General features: G+C 46.7%; 1 protein-coding gene across 1 annotated transcript; it reads left to right on the top strand.

Moving 5' to 3' along the window:
* The first annotated feature begins 2,624 nt into the window (after positions 1–2,624).
* On the top strand, positions 2,625–6,328 carry LOC122692478 (sialic acid-binding Ig-like lectin 14). Its single transcript, XM_043900071.1, has 7 exons — positions 2,625–2,752; positions 2,847–3,239; positions 3,463–3,729; positions 3,964–4,011; positions 4,779–5,036; positions 5,140–5,275; positions 5,545–6,328. Exons 1-7 carry the CDS (start codon positions 2,716–2,718, stop codon positions 5,558–5,560), a joined length of 1,155 nt encoding a protein of 384 aa, XP_043756006.1. The 5' UTR covers positions 2,625–2,715; the 3' UTR covers positions 5,561–6,328.
* Positions 6,329–22,552: the final 16,224 nt, after the last annotated feature.

Here is a 22,552-nt window from a genome sequence, read left to right as displayed (position 1 = left end):
GAAAAACAGGCCCCCTTAAGACAGATTTCCACATCTATGCCTATATATACTTACTCTTTTCTTGGGTTAGTGCAGCAGCTCACTACTCTGACTGCTGCCCCTTCTTGCCTCATTAAAGGTGATCTGTTCTTGTAAAGTGCTGGTCTCAATCTTTTTCTGAACCTCGCCTTCTCTAACTCCCTTACCCTACATCTATGACTTTATTTTATTTGGTTTTTATTTTTTCAGTTCTACCTACCTGTGAGATCATACAGTATTTTTCTTCCTCTGTCTAACATATTTCATTACCCTAATGCCCTGGCCTATCCATGTATTGCAAAAGCAGGATTTCCTTCTCTTTTATAGCTGAAGGATAATCACGTGTATGCACACACCACAGTTTCTTTATTCATTCATTCATCATTGGATATGGAAGTTGTTTCCATGTCTTTGCTACTGTACGTAACGCTTCCAAGAACATGCGGTGCATATATCTTTTCAAATTGCTGTTTTCATTTTCAGTAAAAACCCAAAAGTGAAAGTGCTTGAGGTTCTATTTTAGTTTTGAGGAACCTGCAGAGCGTTCCCACAGTGGCCGCACCAATTCAATTCCCACCAGCAGTGCCCAAGGGTCCCTTTACCCCATGTCCTCACCAACACGCTTGTTTCTTGTTCTTTGACTGGCCCACCTTGGCTTTTGCTAGACGCCGGCCGCTGGGAAGGTGTGCTGCCCGGCCCTCGGATCCCGGCCTCCTCCAGTGCCTGCTTGTCCAGCAATGTTCCCGCAACAGCTGAGGAGCGAGGGGGACAGCCCGTCCCCGCTTGATCACCTGGACCCTGGGCAGGGCCGGTCCTGGGTTCTGTGGAGCCTGACATTGACTCAAGCATTCAGATGCCTCCTTCGGCAAAACAATGGTGTCACTGAATATAATACAGACATGGCCCCCAAATACAGAATGTGACCCCCAGGTCCGGTGTGGCCCTGAAGTGTTCCGGGACTGAGAACAAAGAGCAAATGTGTGAACACAGAAGTGGCCATGTCTGTTATCAGTCAGAGAATTCCAACAGTTCATGAATCTGTGAGCCAGGAACTGTGGATGAAGGCCAAATATATAATATATATTTCCTAAAAGTCTCATTATCACAGGCACATCACATCCAAGTTTCTTTCGAAATGAGAAATCTATGTAATCAATCACAAAACATAAAATGCTGAAAACCAAAAGATAAGACATTTATTGCAGACTATTTTTCTTTCTTCCTGTTTTTTTCAGCCATGACCTAGGCCTTGTACGGTCTTAGTTCCCAGACCAGGGATTGAAGCTGGGCCAGAGACAGTGAAAGTGCAGAGTCCTAAGCACTGGGCCACCATACCATTTTTCTCAGGAGTCAGGCACCCGTATCACACCTGCATAACACCTGTTCCCCACACCTTTGGCCTGATCCTCTTTGATTGCCTTTTTTTAGGGGAATTGTCATGTATATTAATTAACATGAGTGTTATACTAATAAAGTGTTTGTCAGCCGTGTCTGACTCTTTGCGATCCCATGGACTGTAGCCTGTAAGGGTCCTCTGTCCATGGGATGCTCCAAGCAAGGATACTGGAGTGCGTTGCCATTCCCTTCTCCAGGGGATCTTCCTGACCCAGGGATCAAAGCCTGGTCTCCTGCACTGAGGGCAGATTCTTTACCATCTGAGCCAGCAGAGAAGACCATTATATGAAGAAATAAGATTAATTATATTATATCTAAGATAGAGTAGAAAGAAGATACAGTATTTCCAGTGGCACGATTGATTGATGGACATTTCTTTTTGTTTCTGTAGTTTAAGAAAGTAAAAAATGTGTCAATATTTCCATATAAATATAAAAAACCTTTCCATCAGTCCCATAGCTTGTTCCTGAAAGTGTCTAAAACGTTTACAATCATAGTCAAACTTGCAAAACTTGAATTTTTTCCTGAAAGGGCAGTAAGTTCACAGGTTGTTTCCACACATGAGTTAAACCTTCATGTGGCTTTGAAAAGAAGGCCATTCAGAGTGAGGGGTCATGAACTGTGTTTCTGTGTGAGGTCTAGACTTCGGGGTCCCAGCTGAATGGGGCAAAGTTCGTCCTTTACCACCCCATTTTCCGTGGGCCTGTGTCCCGGTTGGCTGGTCCCACAGACCCTCAGATCCATGAAGACCCTCAGCCCGTGTGCCCTGTTCTGAAAACCTCTCTGGGCAAAGGAGCTTTTCACACTCAACTTTCCTTCCTGGGTTCCACCCTCCACCGTGTGTGACTCTTCCAACCCAAGTATAAAGGGTTTTGAAAAACCGTTCTCAGAAAGTCCAGCGTTTCTCTGTTGCAGGGTCGGTCCCACCCGAGGACCAGCGCTGGACCCCGTTTGTCTTTTCTGGGTGCGCGGGCCCCTGGGCGGTCCCACCGTGGACCCGAGCATCCCTGGACGGGTGGGCATGTCAGAGCCACGTGCGGTGAAGCCTCTCGGCCTCCGGGGGCCTCAGGATCTCCCCCTGCGGCGTGGGGCGTGGGGTGTGGGGTGGGACCTCCTGCCTTCCCAGGGCCGCCCCTCCTCCACGGTCCGGGGCGTCCAAGTTCCCCTTCTGTGCCTGCCCACGGCGCTGTCTCCGTCACCCTCTGGCTTCCTGCTGGGGCTTCCTCGTTCCCTCCCCACATTCGGGGCGCCTCCCTCCCCAGCAGAGGGACCCGAACCGGCTCTGTGCTGGCTGATGCCGACATGGGGCCCCTGCTGCTGCTGCCCCTGCTCTGGGGGGGTGAGTGGGGGAGGGGTGGGGGAGGGGGCACGCGTGGGGAGGGGGCACGGGTGGGGAGGGGCTGGAGCTGCCGCTGAGCCTCTGTGTCCCCCAGGGTCCCTGCAGGAGCTTCCAGGGTTCGAGCTCCGAGTGCAGGAATCCGTGACGGTGCAGGCGTGCATGGACGTCCGCGTGTCCTGCTCCTTCTCCTACCCCGCGAATTGGGGGTATTGGCCTGTTGTGACCTCCATCTACTGGTTCCGGGAAGGGGACACCCCACACGATGATGCTGTGGCCACAAACGACCGAAAGAAACGAGTGAAACCAGAGACCCGGGGCCGATTCCGCCTCGTCGGGGACCCCAGGGACAAGGACTGCTCCCTGAGCATCGAAGAGGCCAGGATAAGCGACTCAGGAGTCTACTACTTGCGAGTGGAGAGAGGACCTAATGAGAAATATAGTTACCATGATAAGAAGCTGAATTTGCAGGTGACAGGTATGAGAGGGGGCCCAGGAGAGGACCCTGGCACATGGAGACACCTGTATTAGAACCGGACCAGGGCACAGGAGGCCTCCCTGCCCCGGGTCTTGGCGTTTTGGGTTCAGGAGAGACCCAGGACCCGGGCTGAACTGTGGCCGTGAGGCACGGGTCCCTCTGAGGGTCCCCCTCTGGGACCCCACACCCTGGCATCCAGGCATCTCCCTCTGTTTCCTCCTCAGTCCCAACGGAGAAACCGACATCCAGTTTGTGGAGCCTCTGGAGTCCGGCCTCCCCACACAGCTGACCTGCAGCCTGTCACTGGTCTGTGCTGGGCGAAAGCCTCTCCTGTTCTCCTGGGCGGGGGATGCCCTTGACGAGATGGACCCAGAGACCCTCCACTCCTCGGAGCTCACCCTCACCCCGAGGCCCCAGGACCACGACAGCAAACTCACCTGTCGGGTGACACTCCAGGGAGCGCAGGTGACCCTGGAGAGAACCGTCCAGCTCAACGTCTCCTGTGAGTGTGCAGGGGCGGCGGGGTCCCGGGGGGCGGTGATGTGTGTGTGTGTGTGCATGTGTGTGCGTACAGAGAGAAGGGCATCTTACTCTTCCATGGGTCTGAGCCCTGGGAGCTGAGGTGGGGAGGGGCCGTGAAGGACACCTACCGCCCTTCCTGGATTAGCTCCTGGGGTGCTGGTCAGTTTGCACCCCACTCCTCCCTCTGCAGCAAGCCCATGTCTTTCTGCCCCAGATGCTCCGAGGAACATCCACATCAGCCTCTCCTTCAGAAACGTCACAGGTAGGACAGGACCTCTCCTCTTCAGGGCTGGGTCCTGCCCCTGGGACCGCCTCCAAGGGGTGGTGGGGTGGACTTGAGTGTGATCAGACGTGGGAAGAGCAAGGAGAAAATCACCATCCCTCCCCACCTCCCATGCACTAGACCCACACACACATGCAATACACACATAGACTCACACACACAGGCACACACACATGTACTACATACACATGAACATACACTGGGACACACACAGAAACGCACACACAGGCACATACACATCACACATACACACAGATACACAGAGATATACCCACAGCTCAGGCACCCATCACACACATATAGACACATGGACATACATATGTGCACTCATGCACACATACACACAGGCACACACACACACACCCCACACATTTACACACTCACACACTCTGTTCAAAGCCCATTTCCCTTCACCATGGTTCTATTCTGTGGTTTTCCCCGCAAAAGCCTCCTTACTCCCATCTCCTGCTGCCTTCAATGAATCAACTTCTCAAGGGTTGAGGCTCTCTGTTTTCTTTCCACCAAAGAGCCCAGGCCTGTCCCATTGACACACCACGCCTCCCCTGAAGATAGGAGGCCCAGACACATTGGGTCAGCCTGCGTAGGGTGGGAAGGTCCAGCCCTGGGACCACAGGGAACCCAGCTGGCTGGCCAGGGGAGGAGAGAGTGAGGCCAGGAGATCCTGGGAAGGAGGGAGGAGGAGACCTCAGCCTCCCCCAGCTCTCCCGCTGCGCTTTCCCCCAAAGCCCTCAAGATTCTGCAGGACACCTCGTCCCTTCTTGTCTCAGAGAGCCCAGCACTGCAGCTGCTGTGTGTTGCTGACAGCAACCCCCCTGCACAGCTGGGCTGGTTCCAGGGGTCCCCAGCCCTGGAGACCGCCCCCATAACCAGCACCGGGATCCTGGTGATGCCCCAAGTAGGAGCTGGAATTGAAGGAGAATTCACCTGCCAAGCGCAGAATCCTCTGGGCTCCCAGCAAGTTTCCTTCAGCCTCTCTGTGCAGAGTGAGTTGCAGGACAGGTGCTCGAGGCAAACAGCCGGGGCAGGTGTGTGCCTTTGGGAGGGCTGGGTCTGGGGACTGAGCTTCACCCCCTCTCCCTTCCCCAGAAGGCCCCCCTTCCTGCAGCTGTGAGACTGAGGAGCCGCAGGGCTCCTGGCCCCTGGTCGTCACCCTGATCAGAGGGGCCCTCATGGGGGCTGGCTTCCTCCTCACCTATGGCCTCACCTGGACCTACTACACCAGGTGAGCTCACCTGTCCCCTTGCGCGGAAGTCCTGGGAACGGCTCGGAGTTGTCAGTGGGGCTGGGCAGTCCTGTCCTGCCTGGAGCTAAAGTGTGTGACTCTCCAGGGGCTTCCGAGTCGGTCTAGTGGTTAAGCCTCCGGGCTTACACTGCAGGGGGCAGGGGCTCGATCCTGGGTTGGGGAACTTAGATCCCACATGCCATGAGGCAGAGCCCAGAATGAGTGAAATGGGTCTGACTCTCTGACCTGAGACTTTGTTGGCTCTGCAGGTGTGGCGGCCACTAGGGAGCTGGGCTGAGGGGTGTGGCTGAGCCTCTCTCCCTGTCATGACGAGATTCACCTGAGGAAGCAGAGCCCAGAGGAGAGACGTGGGGACATCACTGTGTGCTTTTTCCTGGAAACTCTTACCTCCAGCCCTGTGTCGTTTGCATCCATGAGTCTTTATTTGTAGAGATGACTTGTGACAGCAGGAAGAGTCAATACCATTGAAAGGAAACTTTCTGACTTACCTCGCTTAGTATGAGGTTACTCATGGTTTTGCAAGTATCAATAATTCATTGTTGGTTTTGCTTGGATTTTGTCTTGAAAATGGTATTTTACATATGACTATTCCTCCAGTTATGTATGGACTCTAAAATACGATGACATTGCATTTGTTTGCAAATTTTGGCTCATTCAAAGTAATGTTGATGTGAATGGTATGATGAAAAGAGGAGGGCTAGCACTTTTCTCCTGGTGGGTGTGGAACTGCTTCATCATAAAGTTGGCATATATTTAGTTCTAGAAGGTAGCCTGAGAGAATTCTTTTGAGTCGTTAGATGAGTCTGTATCCCATGGTCATACATGAGGGCTCTGAGCTTTCTACACCCTCAGCAGCACTTGTATTACCCACATGCTCAGCTTTCAGGGCTGCGCTCCTCTGTGGCAGTATCTCCTTGCCTTTTTAGTTTATTTCCCTCATGTGCAATGATGTTGAGCCATTTGAATATCTTCTTGAGTGAAATTCCTGTTTGGATCTTTGCCCATTTAAAAATAAAAATTGGGCAGTCTTTTTCTTATTAATTTGAGTTCTTTATTCTGGATGTGACTTTTAAAAAATTAAAATAGAATTTATTGATAATGTTGTGTGAGTTTCACAGCTCAGCAAAGTGGTTCAGTTATATACATATATTCTCCTCGGATTCCTTCCCATTATAGTTTTTTAAAAGATTGAGGGCATAGTTCCCTGGGCTGTACAGTTGGTCCTTGTTGGTTATCTATTTTAGATACAGTAGTGTGTATTTATCAATCCCAATCTCCCGATTGATCCTTCTTCTCTCTGAAAAAATTTGACGAAATTTATACCTTAAGAAAGTAACAAATGTAAACAGAGTATTTCTAAATAAATATTAAAGAAAGCTTTTTTTTTTTTTTTGGTTTCCAGGACTGGTTACTGGGTGGGGGGGAGTGTAAAACGTTTAGGGGGCACTGCCAAATTTAGGAAACCTTTATGAAATATCAATCCTAAAGAGCATCGAGATCACAGGTTATTTCCACACATGGCTTGAGCCTTCATGTGACTTTGCAGTGTGAGGGGTCCTGAATGCCATTCTTGTGAAGTCCAGGCTTCTGGGGTCCGCAGAGAGTGGGGCAAGGCTCTCACTTCAGCCACCCCATTTTGCATGGGCCTGTGCCCCGAGGCTGGTCCGACAGACCCTCAGGTCCACGAAGACCCGTAGGCCTGTGCCATGTTCTGAGAACCCTTCTCAGCAAAGGAGCTTTAATGCTCAAGTTTTCCTTCCTGGGCATCATCCTACACTGTTTTTGGGTCTGGGAACTTTTTTCCTGCCTGAAGTGGAATGGTTTTGAGAAAAATTTCAATATTCTTTTCCAGAACTTTCGGTGTTTCACAGCTGCAGGTGGGTCCCACCGAATGACCGGAGCTGGACCCCATTTCTCTTTTTCTGGTTGCACTGCTCATGGGGCGATCCCATGGTGAACATGAACATCATTCGGAAGATGATCATGTCACATCTGGGCTTCCCTGGTATCTCGGTGGTAAAGAGTCAGCCTGCAATGCAGAAGATGCTGGTTCAGTACCTGGGTTGGGAAGATCCCGTGGAGAAGGAAATGGCAACCCACTCCAGTATTCTTGCCCGGGAAATCCCTGGGTTGAGAAGTCGGGCGGGCTACAGTCCCTGGGGTCACAGAGTCGGACACAACATAGTGAGTAAGCAACAACATTTCAGCCTCACATCTGGTGAAAACTCGCCAGCTCTGGGGACTTCATGCTCTCCCCTGCAGCCTGCAGCAGGGCGGAGCGGGGAGGGGTTGGAGGGAGAACGTGAAACAGTGAGACTTCTCATCGACTCCCCCAGCCCCGCCTATGGAGTCCACCTTCCCCTTCTTCGCCAGCCAGTCTTCATCACCTGCTGCCTTCCTGGCTTCCTGCTGGGGCTTCCTCCTTCCTTCACCGCATTCGGGGCCCTTCCTCCCTGGCGGAGGCACCTGGACCTGGGCTGGAGATGTGGACATGGTACCCCTGCTGCTGCACCCGAGACTCTCCACTCCTTGCAGCTCACCCCCACCCCGAGGCCCAGGACCACAGCACTGACCTCACCTGTTGGGTGAATCTCCAAGGATCTCAGGTGACCATGGAGAGAACCATCCAGCTCAATGTCTCCTGTGAGTGTGGAGGGGTGGCTGAGTCCCTGAGGGCAGCGGGGCGTGTGTGTGTAGAGAGAAGGCCAGCCTACTCTTGCATGGGTCTGAGCCCTGGGAGCTGAGGTGGGGAGGGGCCGTGAAGGACACCTACCGCCCTTCCTGGATTAGCTCCTGGGGTGCTGGTCAGTTTCCATCCCACTCCTCTCTCTGCAGCAGGCCCATGTCTTTCTGCCCCAGATGCCCCCAGGCACCTCCGCATCAGCCTCTCCTTCAGAACTGTCACAGGTAGGACAGGACTTCTCCTCTCCAGGCGTGGGTCCTGCTGCTGGGACCGCTGCCACGGTGGGGGGCAGGGGGAGTGGGCTTGAATGTGATCAGAGGTGGGAAGAGCAAGGAGAAAATCACCACCCTGCCCCACCTCCCATGCACTAGACCACACACATCTGCAACACACACAAAGACATATGCACAGATATTAATAGATCCTGGGATGGAGGGAGGAGGAGACCTCAGCCTCCCCCAGCTCTCCCGCTGCGCTTTCCCCCAAAACCCTCGATTCTGCAGAACACCCCATCCCTTCTCGTCTCAGACAGCCAGGTGCTGCAGCCGATCTGTGTTGCTGACGGCAACCCCCGTGGACAGCAGAGCTGGTGTCCAGTGTCTCCCTCCTTGGACACTGCCCCCAACTCCAGCACCGGGATCCTGGAGATGCAGGGATTAGGACCTGCAGAGAGAGAGTTCATCTGGCGAGCTCAGATCCCTCTCTTCTCCCAGCACGTTTCCAGAGGACAGACATGGGGACATCACTGTCTGCTTCTCCCTGGAAATTCTTGACTCCAAATCTGTCTCATTTCCACCCACGGGTTTTAACCTTTTAATTTGTAGAAGTGACTGTGTGATGTCCCAAAGAGTAAATTCCATTGAAAAGAGACTTTTATTACTTTCCTTTTCCAAGGATACATGGTCCCTCATCAGGGCAGGGCGCAGGGGGAAGTACCAGGTTGTGCTCAAGGAGCAGGAGAGTGGGGAAGCCTTTCTTTGAGTTTCCATGGGAGAGACAAGGCTTTTTGTTGCTGTTCAGTTGCTTAGTCATGTCCGACTCTTTGCAGGGCAGCATGCCAGGCTTCCATGTCCTTCACCATCTCCCGGAGCTTGCTCAAACTTTTTCATTTAGCCGTGATGCCATCCAACCATCTCATCCTCTGTTGTCCCCTTCTCCTTCTGCCTTCAATTTTTCCCAGCAGCAGGGCCTTTTCTAATGAGTTGGCTCTTCACACCAGGTGGCCAAAGTATTGGAACTTCAGCTGCAGCATCATTCCTTCTGTTAGGGGAAGCACGCTGATTGAAACGGCCCACCCTGGCCAGGCACCATAGTAACCATTTGCCTGAGTTGTTCTACGTCTGGAGGTCCTGGTAAGGAACAGGGAACTAATAAGCCTCCACCAACCAGAAGAGTTCAGGAAAGGTCAAATGGAGACACCACATGTCCGACCACCTCCCAGAATCCTGCTCTCTGGCATCCATCTTGGCTGAACAAGGCATGCACCACCAGGAAGGACTCTTGAGTCAGAATGATTGGCTAAAGACAACCCGGAAACTAACCCCATCACCATAAAACCCAAGACTGTGAGCCATGTGATAGAGCAGTTCTCCTGGGTTCCCTTACCCTCCTGCTCTCCACCCAGGCACCCTTTCCCAATAAAATCTGTTGCTTTGTCAGCACAGCTGTCTCCTCGGACAATTCATTTCTGAGTGTTAGACAAGAGCCCAGTTTCGGGCCCTGGAAGGGATCCCCTTCCTGCAACACTTCCAATGCATAGTCAGGATTGATTTTCCTTAGGATGGACTGGTTGGATCTCCTTGCAGTCCAAGGGGCTTTCAAGAATCTTCTCCAACACCACAGTTCAAAAGCATCAGTTCTTTGGCACTCAGCTTTCTTTATAGGCCAGCTCTCACATTCATACATGACTACTGAAAAAACCATAGTTTTGACTCTACAGAATTTTATCAGCACAGTAATGTCTCTGCTTTTCAATATGCTGTCTAGCTTTGGAAGAAAATATAGCATTTCTTCCAAGGATCAAGCATGTTTTAATTTCATGGCTGCAGTCACCATCTGCAGTGATTTTGGAGCCCCCCAAATAAAGGCTGTCATTGTTTCCTCATCTATTTGCCTTGAAGTGATGGGACGAGATGCCATGAACTTAGGTTTTAGAATTTGGGGTTTTAGCCAGCTATTTCACTTTCCTCTTTCACCTTCATGCAGAGGCTGTTTAGTTTCCTTCTCACTTTCCACCATAAGGGTGGTGTCACCTACATATCTGAGGTTATTGTTATTTGTCATGGCGATCTTGATTCTAGCTAATGTTTTGTCCAGCCCAGCATTTCTCATGATGTACTCTGCATATAAGTTAAAAAAGCAAGGTGACAATATGTAGCCTTGACATACTCCTTCCCCAATTTTGAACGAGTCTTTTGTTCCATGTCTGGTTCTAACTGTTGCTTCTTGACCTGCAAACAGGTTTTGTAGGAGGCAGGTAAGGTAGTCTGGCATTCTCATCCCTTGAAGAATTTCCCACAGTTTGTTGTGATCCACACAGTCAGAAAAGAATCTGCCTGCAGTGCTGGAGTCCTGGTTCAACTCCTGGGTCAGGAAGTTCCCCTGCAGAAGGGATAGACTACCCGGGCAGTGTTCTTGGGCTTCCCTAGTGACTCAGCTGATAAAGAGTACAGCTGCAATGGGGGAGACTGGGATTTGATCCCTGGGTTGGGGAGGTCCCCTGGAGAAGGGCATGGCAGCTGACTTCCAGTATGCTTGCCTGGAGAATCCCCATGGACAGAGGAGCCTGGCGAGCTACAGTCCATGGGGTCGCAAAGTGTAGGACATGCCTGGGAATAAGCACAGCAGCACAGCTCTTCTTTCCTGGTGGGGATGGACGTGTTTTGCCATAAGGCCGGCAGTTATTTAATTCTAGAAGGTAGCCTCCAAGAGTTGTCTTGATCAGCCACGTGAATCTCCATCCCAACATCATCTATGCGGGTTGAGCTTTCTTCATCCTCAGCTGCACTTGTGTTATCTGCAGGGTCAGTTTTCAGCGCTGCACTCCACTTGGTAGTATCTTGTTGCCCTTTTCATGTATTTCCCTTTGGTGCAATTGACAGGGTAAAAGGCAGGAAGGCCTGTGGTCACCAAATGGGGGAAGTAGGCTGCAAGTTTCAGACATTTTTTTTCTCTCCCTTAAGCAGCAAGAGGAAACAAACTACAAGTGTTAGATTTTTTCCCCCTTATTTACACAAATTGAAAAAGAGGTTTCTTTTAAAATTCTTTGTTGCCATGATGACACCTGATTCCACCTGAACTTAACTTTCCTCAAACCTTGAACTAACCAATGCATTTTTCTTATGGAAATGTTTGTCTTAAGCTATGTTAATGAACTATGTTCAGTTCAGTTCAGTTGCTCAGTCGTGTCCCACTCTTTGTGACCCCATGGACTGCAGCACGCCAAGCCTCCCTGTCCATCACCAACTCCCGGAATTTATTCAAACTCATGTCCATTGAGTCAGTGATGCCATCCACCTATCTCACCCTCTGTCATCCCCTTCTCCTCCCGCCTTCCATCTTTCCCAGCACCAGAGTCTCTTCAAATGAGTCAGCTCTTCGAATCTTTATTTCCAGGCTATGGGCTTGCCTCATAGTTCAGTGGGTAAAGAAACCACCTGCAATGTGGGAGACCTGGGTTCCAACACTGGGGTGTGAAGATCCTCTGGAGAAGGGAAAGGCTACCCACTCCAGTGTTCTGGCCTGGAGAATTCCATGGATTGTATAGTCCATGGGGTCACAGTCAGACATGACTGAGCAACTTTCACTTCACTTCTGTCTTCAAGTTGGTTCTGCCTAAAACTCAGAACTGACTTGACAAACCAGTATGTTTTACTCATGCAAATGTTCTCTTAAGCTATGTCAATGAGACTGTGTATGCTTGGAAACCTGCCTTTCTTCAAGATTCATGTCAATCATTTTATGGCCCTGGACATCTCACCTTGTGCCAATGTTATCTCAAAATGCATGTTGTGGGTGAGGGGCCTGATGCCAGTCTCTGAGTTTTGACACATTTCCTTCCTCCAATTAGCAGCCTGCTAGTAGCTATGTAACATCCAGCTAAAGACTAGCAGGGGGGCCCTCTTTCTGGCCCCTTCTGATGTCTATGTCATGAGCTTTCTTTCTCTCTCTTATACTTTAATAAAACTTTATTATGCAAAAGCTCTGTGGGATCAATCCTTGCCCCAGATTGAATTCCTCTCCTCTGGAGGTCAAGAATCCTGGTGTCTTTCATGACTCAGCGCAACAACCATTCACAATGATGCTGAACCATTTGACTTTCCTTTTGTGAAATCCCTGTTTGGTTTCTTGTTCATTTAATACTAAAAATTGGGCAGCCTTTTTTGGAAAAAAAGAAAAAAAAAAAAGATTTGAGTTCTTTATGTTTGGGCTTCCCTGGTGCTCAGATGTTAAAGCGCCTGTCTGCAATTCGAGAGAACTGGGTTCAATCCCTGGGTCGGGATGATCCCCTGGAGAAGGAATTGGCAACCCACTCCAGTATTCTTGCTTGGAGAATCCCATGGACAGAGGAACCTGGTGGGCTATAGTCCATGGGGTCCCAAGGGGTCGGACACGACTGAGCGACTTCACTTTCGCTTTTCTGTATGTTTATTTTTAAAAATTGTAGTTGATGGATTTATAACGTTGTGTTAGTTTCACAGTGCTGCAAAGTGCTTTGGTTATATATATATATATACACATACACACACACACACACACACACACACATATATATACATACATATGTATATATTCTGTTCAGGTTGTCTTCCATGTGTATAATATATGTAACATATATATTCTTTTCAGGTTGTTTTCTATCGTAGCTTACTACAAGATGCTGAGTAATGTTCCCTGTGTGATATATTTGGTACTTGTTGATTATCTACTTTATATATAGTAGTGGGTACATGGTAATTCCAAACTTCTAATTTACCCTTTACAATGTGAGTCTTTTGACTTGTGACTTTTTTCCCCTCAACTCTCTCTCTTCTTTGATGGGCAGAAGTCTAAAAATTATTTTATGAAATCCTCTCGTCAGTCTTTTCATTTGTATGCTGTGTGCTGGCTGTCCAATTATGGAATCTTTGCATAGCTCAATATATTTTTAAAATCAAAGTACAGATGATATATAAATTGATGTTAGTTTCAGGTGTACAACAGAATGCCCCCCACAAAATATATTACAAAATGATCACCTTGACAGGACCTAGTTACCATCTGCCAGCATATATAGTGTTAATGACTGTATTCAATTACTATAACTTTGTAGTAGAGTTGACATCAGAGAGTGCCATGCCTCCAGCTTCCCTGGTTTGTTCTTCTTTCTCAAAGTTGTTTTGGCTATTTGATGTCTTTGATGGCTTCAATAAAATTTGAGGATTATTTGTTCTAGCATTCTTCAAAATGCCATGGGTATTTTAGATAAGGATTGAATTGAATCTGTATTGCAAGGCTACAGTGGACTTTTCCCCAGTATTCATTCTTCCAATCTGTGAGCCTGGTATGTCTTTCAATTTCCTTGTGTCTTCTTCAGTTTCTTTATCAATACTTATGTCTTTTCTCTTTGATGAAATTTATCCCTGGGTATTTTATTCATTTGATGCAATTGTCCATGGGAATGTTTTTAAAGATTTTCTTTCTGGTAGATATCTTCCTGCATTTCCCCAGCACTACACACAATTTTTTTGGTTAATGTATTGGGGACAGCAGGAGAAAATGGTCCTTGAGGACAGGAAATAGCTTCAATCAGATACTAGGTATCGTGTTGCAAAAACTCACCCTTCATTCTCACCAGAGAAGGCCTTTCCCTGGGTGTCTGTCTGGTGCCCTCGCTGGTGGGGCTGAGTCATCTCCCCAGTCCTCCTCCCACTGTCCTGGGGTCTAGAACTTCAACAGCACTTCCTCTCTCCTCCACAAGAGGGAGGCTCCCGGGCCACATTACTTTATCATCCAACGTCATTTAGTTTCCCCTTCATCTCATCTTTTTAAAGTTTACACATCCAAAACTATCATTAGTATTTCGTTGTCAAGTGAATACCACCTCAATAAAATATTACTATTGATTTGTTTTTTAAAAATCTATGCATGGGACTTCCCTGGTGGTCCAGTGGTTAAGAATGCACCTGCCAATGCAGGGGATAGTGGTTTGATCCCTGGTCTGGGAAGATTCCACATGTCCTTGAGCAACTAAGTCCGAGAACCACAACTGAGCCACTGAGCCCACAGTGGCAACTATTGAAGCCTGTGGGCCCAGAGTCTGTTCCCCACAACAAGAGAAGCCACTGCAATGGGAACACCACAACTGGAGTGCAGACCCTGCTGTCTGAAACTATGATCCAGCACAGGCAAAAGTAAGTAAATAAAGGAATAAATCTTTTAAAAGGTATAATATATACACTTTTCACTGACAGGAAGTTGTAACTCTTTCGGAATGTAAAAATGGTTGCTTCATGTCCCCCGCTCAATTGTTTGGGTTATTTTATTTTCTATTAGGATGGGCATTACCACTTAAAGATGCATTTGGTCCCTAAACAATGATGTGGGGTCTTGAGAAGGGTTGACGGAAGGCAGCGCAATGTCTGGAGATACTGAGAAACTGGGGGATCCAAGAAAGGCATAAAATGACACGCAGGGTATGGGGACAGTGAGACTGATTGGTCAGAAATCACACACCGCTGGCCCCGAGCCAACCAAAGAGAACAGATCAATTCTAATAAAGACACACATCTGCTGTTATTCCCATCTTTGTGGTTATGTCACACCCTCTCATTGTCTGTGCTGAGAACTTTGTATCACTATCTTTTAAAGTAAACTTTGCCCATGTGAGTGTTTTTGAGTTTGCAGAATTCATTCTTCAGTTCCGGGAGCATAACTAAGTTTCACGTTTCAGTGGGAGATAATTAACCAATCCGATCACATGAACCACAGCCATGTCTAACTCAATAAAACTATGAGCCATGCCATTAGGGCCACCCAAGACGGATGGGTCATGGTGGAGAGTTCTGACAAAACGTGGTCCACTGGAGAAAGGAATGGCAAACCGCTTCAGTATTGCCTTGAGAACCCCATGAAGAGTATGAAAAGGCAAAAAGATAGGACACTGAAAGATGAACTCCCCAGATTGGTAGGTGCCCAATATGCTACTGGAGATCAGTGGAGAAATAACTCCAGAAAGAATGAAGAGCCAGAGGCAAAGCAAAAACAACACCCAGTTGTGGATGTGACTGGTGATGGAAGTACAGTCCAAAGCTGTAAAGAACAATACCGCATAGGAACCTGGATGTTAGGGTCATGAATCAAGGTAAATTGGAAGTGGTCATCAGGAGATGGCAAGAGTGAACATTGACATTTCAGGAATCAGTGAACTAAAATGGACTGGAATGGGTGAACTTAACTCAGATGACCATTATATCTACTACTGTGGGCAAGAATCCCTTAGCAGAAATGGAGTCGCCATCATGGTCAATAAAAGTGTCTGAAATGCAGTACTTGGATACAATCTCAAAAATGACAGAATGATCTCTGTTCATTTCCAAAGCAAACCATTCAATATTACATTAATCCAAGTCTGTGCTCCAACCAGGAATGCTTAAGAAGCTGAGATTGAACAGTTCTATGAAGACCTACAAGACCTTCTAGAACGAACACCCAAGAATGTTGTCTTTTTCATTATAGGGGACTGGAATGTAAAAGTAGGAAGTCAAGAAATACCTGGAGTAACAGGCAAATCTGGCCTTGGAGTACAGAATGAAGCAGGGCAAAGACTCATAGAGTTTTGCCTAGAGAATGCACTGGTCATAGCAAACACCCTCTTCCAACAATAGAAGAGAAGATTACACATGGATATCACCAGATGGTCAATACCGAAATCAGATTGATTATATTCTTTGCAACCAAAGGTGGAGAAGCTCTATACAGTCAGCAAAAGCAAGACCGGGAGCTGACTATGGCTCAGATCATGAACTCCTCATTGCCAAATTCAGACTGAAATTGAAAAACATAAGGGAAAACCACTAGACCACTCAGGTATGAACTAAGTCAAATCCCTCACGATTATACAGTGGAAGTGACAAATAGATTTCAGGAATGAGATCTGATAGATACATTGCCTGATGAACTATGGAGTATGGAGGTTCATGACATTGTACAGGAGGCAGTGATCAAGACAATCCCCCAAAAAAGAAATGCAAAAATGCAAAATGGTTGTCTGAGGAGGCCTTACAAATTGCTCAGAAGAGAAGAGAAGTGAAAGGCAAAGGAGAAAAGGAAGGATATACCCATCTGAATGCAGAGTTCCAAAGAACAGCAAGGAGAGATAGGAAAGCCTTCCTCAGTAATCAGTGCAAAGAAATAGAGGAAAACAATAGAGTGGGAAAGACTAGAGATCTCTTCAGGAAAATTAGAGGTACCAAGGGAAATTTTCATGCAAAGATGGGCACAATAAAGAACAGAAATGGTATGGACCTAACAGAAGCAGAAGATATTAAAGAGGTGGCAAGAATGCACAGAAGAACTATACAAAAAAGATCTTCATGACCCAGATAATCACGATGGTGTGATCACTCTCCTAGAGCCAGACATCCTGGAATGGGAAGTCAAGTGGGCCTTAGGAAGCATCACTAGGAACAAAATTAGTGGAGGTGATGGAATTCCAGCTGAGCTTTTTCAATTCCTAAACTATGATGCTGTGGAAGTGCTGCACTCAATATGCCAGCAAATCTGGAAAATTCAGCAGTGGCCACTGGACTGGAAAAGGTCAGTTTTCACTACAATCCCAAAGAAAGGCAATGCCAAAGAATGCTCAAAGTACTGCACAGTTGCACTCATCTCACACGCTAGTAAAGTAATGCTCAAAATTCTCCAAGCCAGGCTTCAGCAATACGTGAACTGTGGACTTCCAGATGTTCAAGCTGGATTTAGAAAAGGCATAGGATCCAGAGATCAAATTGCCAACATCTGTTGGATCAACAAAAAAGCAAGAGAATTCCAGAAAAACATTTGCTTCTGCTTTATTGACTATGCCAAAGCCTTTGACTGTGTGGATCACAACAAACTCTGGAAAATTGTTAAAGAGATGGATGGGAATACCAGACCACCTGACCTGCCTCTTGAGAAATCTGTCTGCAGATCAGCAAGCAACAGTTAGAACTGGACATGGAACAACAGACTGGTTCCAAATCGGGAAAGGAGTACATCAAGGCTGTATATCGTCACCTGCTTATTTAACTTATATGGCGAGTATATTATGAGAAGTGCTGGACTGGATGAAGCACAAGCTGGAATCAAGATTGCTGGGGGAAATATCAATAACCTCAGATATGCAGATGACACCACCCTTATGGCAGAAAGTGAAGAAGAACTAAAGAGCCTCTTGGAGAAAGTGAAAGAGGAGAGTGAAAAACTGGCTTAAAACTCAACATTCAGAAAACTAAGATCATGGCATCTGGTCCCATCACTTCATGGCAAACAGATGTGGCAACAGTAGAAACAGTGGCAGACATTGTTTTTTGGGCTCCAAAATCACTGCAGATGGTGATTTCAGCCATGAAATTAAAAGACGCTTACTCCTTGGCAGGAAAGTTATGACCAGCCTAGACAGCATATTAAAAAGCAGAGACATTACTTTGCTGATAAGGGTCTGTCTAGTTAAAGCCATGTTTTTTCCAGTAGTCATGTATGGTTGTGAGAGTTGGACCATAAAGAAAGCTGAGTGCTGAAGAATTGATGCTTTTGTATTGTGGTGTTGGAGAAGACTCTTGAGAGTCCTTGGACTGAAGATCCAGCCAGTCCATCCTAAAGGAAATCAGTCCTCAATATTCATTGAAAGCACTGATGCTGAAGCTGAAACTCCAACACTTTGACCACCTGATGCAAGGAGCTGACTCACTGGAAAAGCCCCTAATGCTGGGAAAGATTGAAGGTGGGAGGAGAAGGGGATGACAGAGGATGAGATGGTTGGATGGCATCACCAACTCAGTGGACATGAGTTTGAGTAAACTCTGGGAGTTGGTGATGGATAGGGAGGCCTGGCGTGCTGCAGTCCATGGGATCTCAAGGGTTGAGACATAACAGAGTGACTGAACTGAACTGAATCATGTGTAACCAGCAGTCAGATGTACATGGAAAACCTGGAGGTGAAACAGGCATCTGAAACTGGAGGGGCGGCCTGGAAGGACTGAAGTCTTGTAGGATGTGATGCTATTTACAGGTAGACAGTGTCAACATTGAGTTGGATTGAGTTGAGCTGAATTCTGGGGTGCACTGCTGGTGTCTCAGAATTGCTTGTGGGTGATGTGGTCGAACTGATAGACACGTTGGAATTGGGCCCAGAATCATCTGCATTCATTTTCTTACACTAAATCTGGAAACCCAGTGTCGTTTAAAGTTACAGCACCTCCTGTGGCCCCTCCCAACACCCATCCTTATAACCGTCCTTAAACCCCTCAATTGGCACATGTGGGTTTTGGCCACCATTAGTCATGCCCCCTCTGGAACATGCATCCAAGGAGTGGAAATATTGGGTCCTCATGTAGGAACATGCTCAGCTTGCTGTATGAAGCTGTTTTCCTCTCACATGTGAGGGCCAACTTACATTTCAACAACCACTGCTCCACACTTTCCCCAGCAGTTGGTGTTTTGAGTGACTTTAATAGGTGGCTACTTGGAGCACATACAGTCATACCCTATTATTGTCTTAATGTGCAGGTTCCTGATTGCAGTGATGTGGGGCAGCTTTCCATTCCTTGATGGTCTCCTTGTACGTTGTCCTCGATGAAATTCCTGCTCATTTGGGCCCATATCTGTATATTTCCTTTACCTTAGGCATTCTAGAAACTCATATTTTCGCTACTGTTACTCTGATTGTTATCTGTGTCATCCGTATCCGTTCCCACATGATGGCTTTCAATTCAGCACTCCCAGGGATGTCTGACATGAAGAGTTCTTCATTCTAATACAGCTCGAGATTTCAGCTTCTCTCTTAGACATGGTGTTCTTTCTGGGTTGTTCAGGAATCCTTCCCCACCACCGTTCATGGACATACCTGCCCCAGTATCTGTAGCAGGTCTACTGTTTGTCTCTCTAAATAGGTCTTCAGCCCATCTGCACTTGATTTTGCTTCCCATATGAGCTAGGGGTGCAGTTTCATTTGACTGGGTTCAGATCCCCTGTTGACCACAGAGTGATTGAAATGCCTATCTCTTTGTCACTTCTTTCTATCACCTTTTCTATTACACATGATGCTTCCTGTGGTTGGGGTTTATTTTTAGGTTCCCTATTCTGTTCCACTAGTCTACTGGACCATTTCTCTTTCGGTCCAAAAGTTTTGTTCTACTATGCTCTAATATACCCTGGAGAAGAGAATGGCAACCCAATCCAGTATTCTTGCCTGGAGAATCCCATGGATGGAGGAATCTGGCGGGCTACAGTCCATGGGGTAGCAAAGAGTCAGACACAACTGAGCAACTAAGCAAGAAGGCAGGCTTTTTATATTTTCACAGTTCGCAGAGCCAGGCTCACACATTGTTCTTTTACAAGGTACCCGTGCCATCCTTGAAATGTCTGCTTCATTATGCATTTTACAGTGGCGTTATTGAGTTCCACAGATGTCCACTGGGGATGTGGTGACATATGTTTTCATTCTGCATATTATTTTGAGTAGAATGGACATTTATATTCTTTTTTCAAACCCCTAGTGTGGTGTATTTTCCCATTTATTTATATCTTTAATGTCCTACAAGACCAATTTATAATTTTCTCCATTGAGGTCTTGTATATCCTTTTGTTGTATACCTTTCTAAATGTCAGATAGATTCCAGGTATATCCTAAATTTTGATGCAACTGTCCATGGCTCTCATACAGTTTTATGAGAAAGTAATTGATCATTTTTGGCCGAGTAGCAAGGCATGTGGGATCTTGGTTCCCTTACCAGGGATCAAATCCCCATCCCTTGCCTTGGCAGGCAGATGCTTGATCACTGGACCACAGGGAAGTCTGCAATGGATTTTTAAAATTGGAATTTGTCTCAAGTCATTGTGGTCTCTTCTGAAACCTCTAAATGTATCTGTATAAACTTTTGGATTTTTCTACATGCAGAACTTTTATGAAGAGAGATCACTTTGTTTTTTCCTTTCAATTGTTATATCTTTTACCGATATTTATTGACTTGCTAGGATGGAACCTATGCTACTCCATTAAGTATGATGTTTTCTAAAGACACCCTTCATCGTTTTAGGGGATTTCTCTTTTATTTCCAATGCACTGTGAATTTTATCACAAAGGCATTTGAAATCACCCAGTGTTCACTTTTTCATCTCTAGAGATTTAATCAGTAAATCAGGGACAGTAGCCACACTGGAAGCCACACTACATACTGTATATTTCCACAGAGGAAATGTAACATAAGTAATTATTTATGCAGGTGTTGAAAGGCCAGTAGAGCCTGTCAAACAGGGAACACTCTCTTAGTTTGGGACCACTCGAATCTAAGCTCCCAACTTGACATTTTTCAAATCTTTTACATATATAGATACATATTTTCTTTGAGATACAGGTATAACATTGTGTCAGTTTCAGGTGTAGAATATAATGATTTAATATATGTACATATTGCAAAATGATCACCAAATATGCCTAATTAACATTTATGTCTATAAGGCTAAAATATTTTTCTTGTGATGAGAAATTTTAAGATCTGATCTTTTAGCAACTTTCCAATATACAGTACAGTATTGTTAACTGTATTAGTGTCCTCAATATTTTAAATATAGTCACCATGGTGTACATTACATGTCCATGACTTACTTATTTTATTCCTGGATATGTGTACCTTCTGATCATTTTTACCCATTTTTGCCAATGACCCCGCTCTCTATCTCTGAGAACCACCAGTTATTTATCTGTATCTATGACTTTATAGTGTTAGTTTTTTTTTCAGTTTCACCCACCTGTGAGATCATACAGCATTTTTCTTCCTCTGTCTAACATATTTCGTTACCCTAATGCCCTGGCATACCATCCATGTATTGTAAAAGCAGGATTTCCTTCTCTTTCATAGCTGAAGAATGATCACGAGTATGCACACACCGCGGTTTCTTTATTCATTCACTCATCATTGGATATGGAAGTTGTTTCCATGTCTTTGCTACTGTACATAACGCTTCTAAGAACAAAAAAATTGCTGTTTTCATTTTCTGTAAAAGCCCAAAAGTGAAAGTGCTTGAGGTTCTATTTCAGTTTTGAGGAAGCTGCAGAGCGTTCCCATAGTGGCCGCACCAATTCAATTCCCACCAGCAGTGCCCAAGGGTCCCTTTACCCCACGTCCTCACCAACACGCTTGTTTCTTGTTCTTTGACTGGCCCAGCTTGGCCTTTGCTAGACGCCGGCCGCTGGGAAGGTGTGCTGCCCGGCCCTCGGATCCCGGCCTCCTCCAGTACCTGCTTGTCCAGCAATGTTCCCGCAACAGCTGAGGAGCGAGGGGGACAGCCCGTCCCCGCTTGATCACCTGGACCCTGGGCAGGGCCGGTCCTGGGTTCCGTGGAGCCTGACATTGACTCAAGTGTTCAGATGCCTCCTCCGGCAAAACAATGGTGTCACTGAATACAGTACAGACATGGCCCCCAAATGTAAAATGTGACCCCCAGGTCCGGTGTGGCCCTGAAGTGTTCCGGGACTGAGAGCAAAGAGCAAATGTGTGAACACAGAAGCGGCCATGTCTCATCAGTCAGAGAATTCCAACAGTTCATGAATCTGTGAGCCAGGAACTGTGGATGAAGGCCAAATATATATTTCCTAAAAGTCTCAATATCACAGGCACATCACATCCGAGTCTCCTTAGAAATGAGAAACCTATGTAATCAATCACAAAACATAAAATGCTGAAAACCAAAAGACATTTATTGCAGACTATTTTTCTTTCTTCCTTTTTTTTTCAGCCATGACCTAGGCCCTGTGCAGTATTAGTTCCCAGACCAGGGATTGAAGCTGGGCCAGAGACAGTGAAAGTGCAGAGTCCTAAGCACTGGGCCACCATACCATTTTTCTCAGGAGTCAGGCACCCGTATCACACCTGCATAACACCTGTTCCCCACACCTTTGGCCTGATCCTCTTTGATTGCCTCTTTTTAGGAGAATAGTCATGTATATTAATTAACATGAGTGTTATACTAATAAAGTGTTAGTCAGTCGTGTCTGACTCTTTGCGATCCCATAGACTGTAGCCTGTAAGAGTCCTCTGTCCGTGGGATCCTCCAAGCAAGGATACTGGAGTGGGTGGCCATTCCCTTCTCCAGGGGATCTTCCTGACCAAGGGATCGAAGCCTGGTCTCCTGCACTGAGGGCAGATTCTTTACCATCTGAGCCAGCAGAGAAGACCATTATATAAAGAAATAAGATTAATTATATTATATCTAAGATAGAGTAGAAGGAACATACAGTATTTCCACTGACACGATTGATTGATGGACATTTCTTTTTGTTTCTGTAGTTTAAGAAACTAAGAAATGTGTCAATATTTCTATATAAATATAAAAAA

This window comes from Cervus elaphus, chromosome 4, assembly GCF_910594005.1.
Source record: "Cervus elaphus chromosome 4, mCerEla1.1, whole genome shotgun sequence".
NCBI lineage: Eukaryota > Metazoa > Chordata > Mammalia > Artiodactyla > Cervidae > Cervus > Cervus elaphus.
This window is presented reverse-complemented; position numbering and strand designations above follow the sequence as displayed.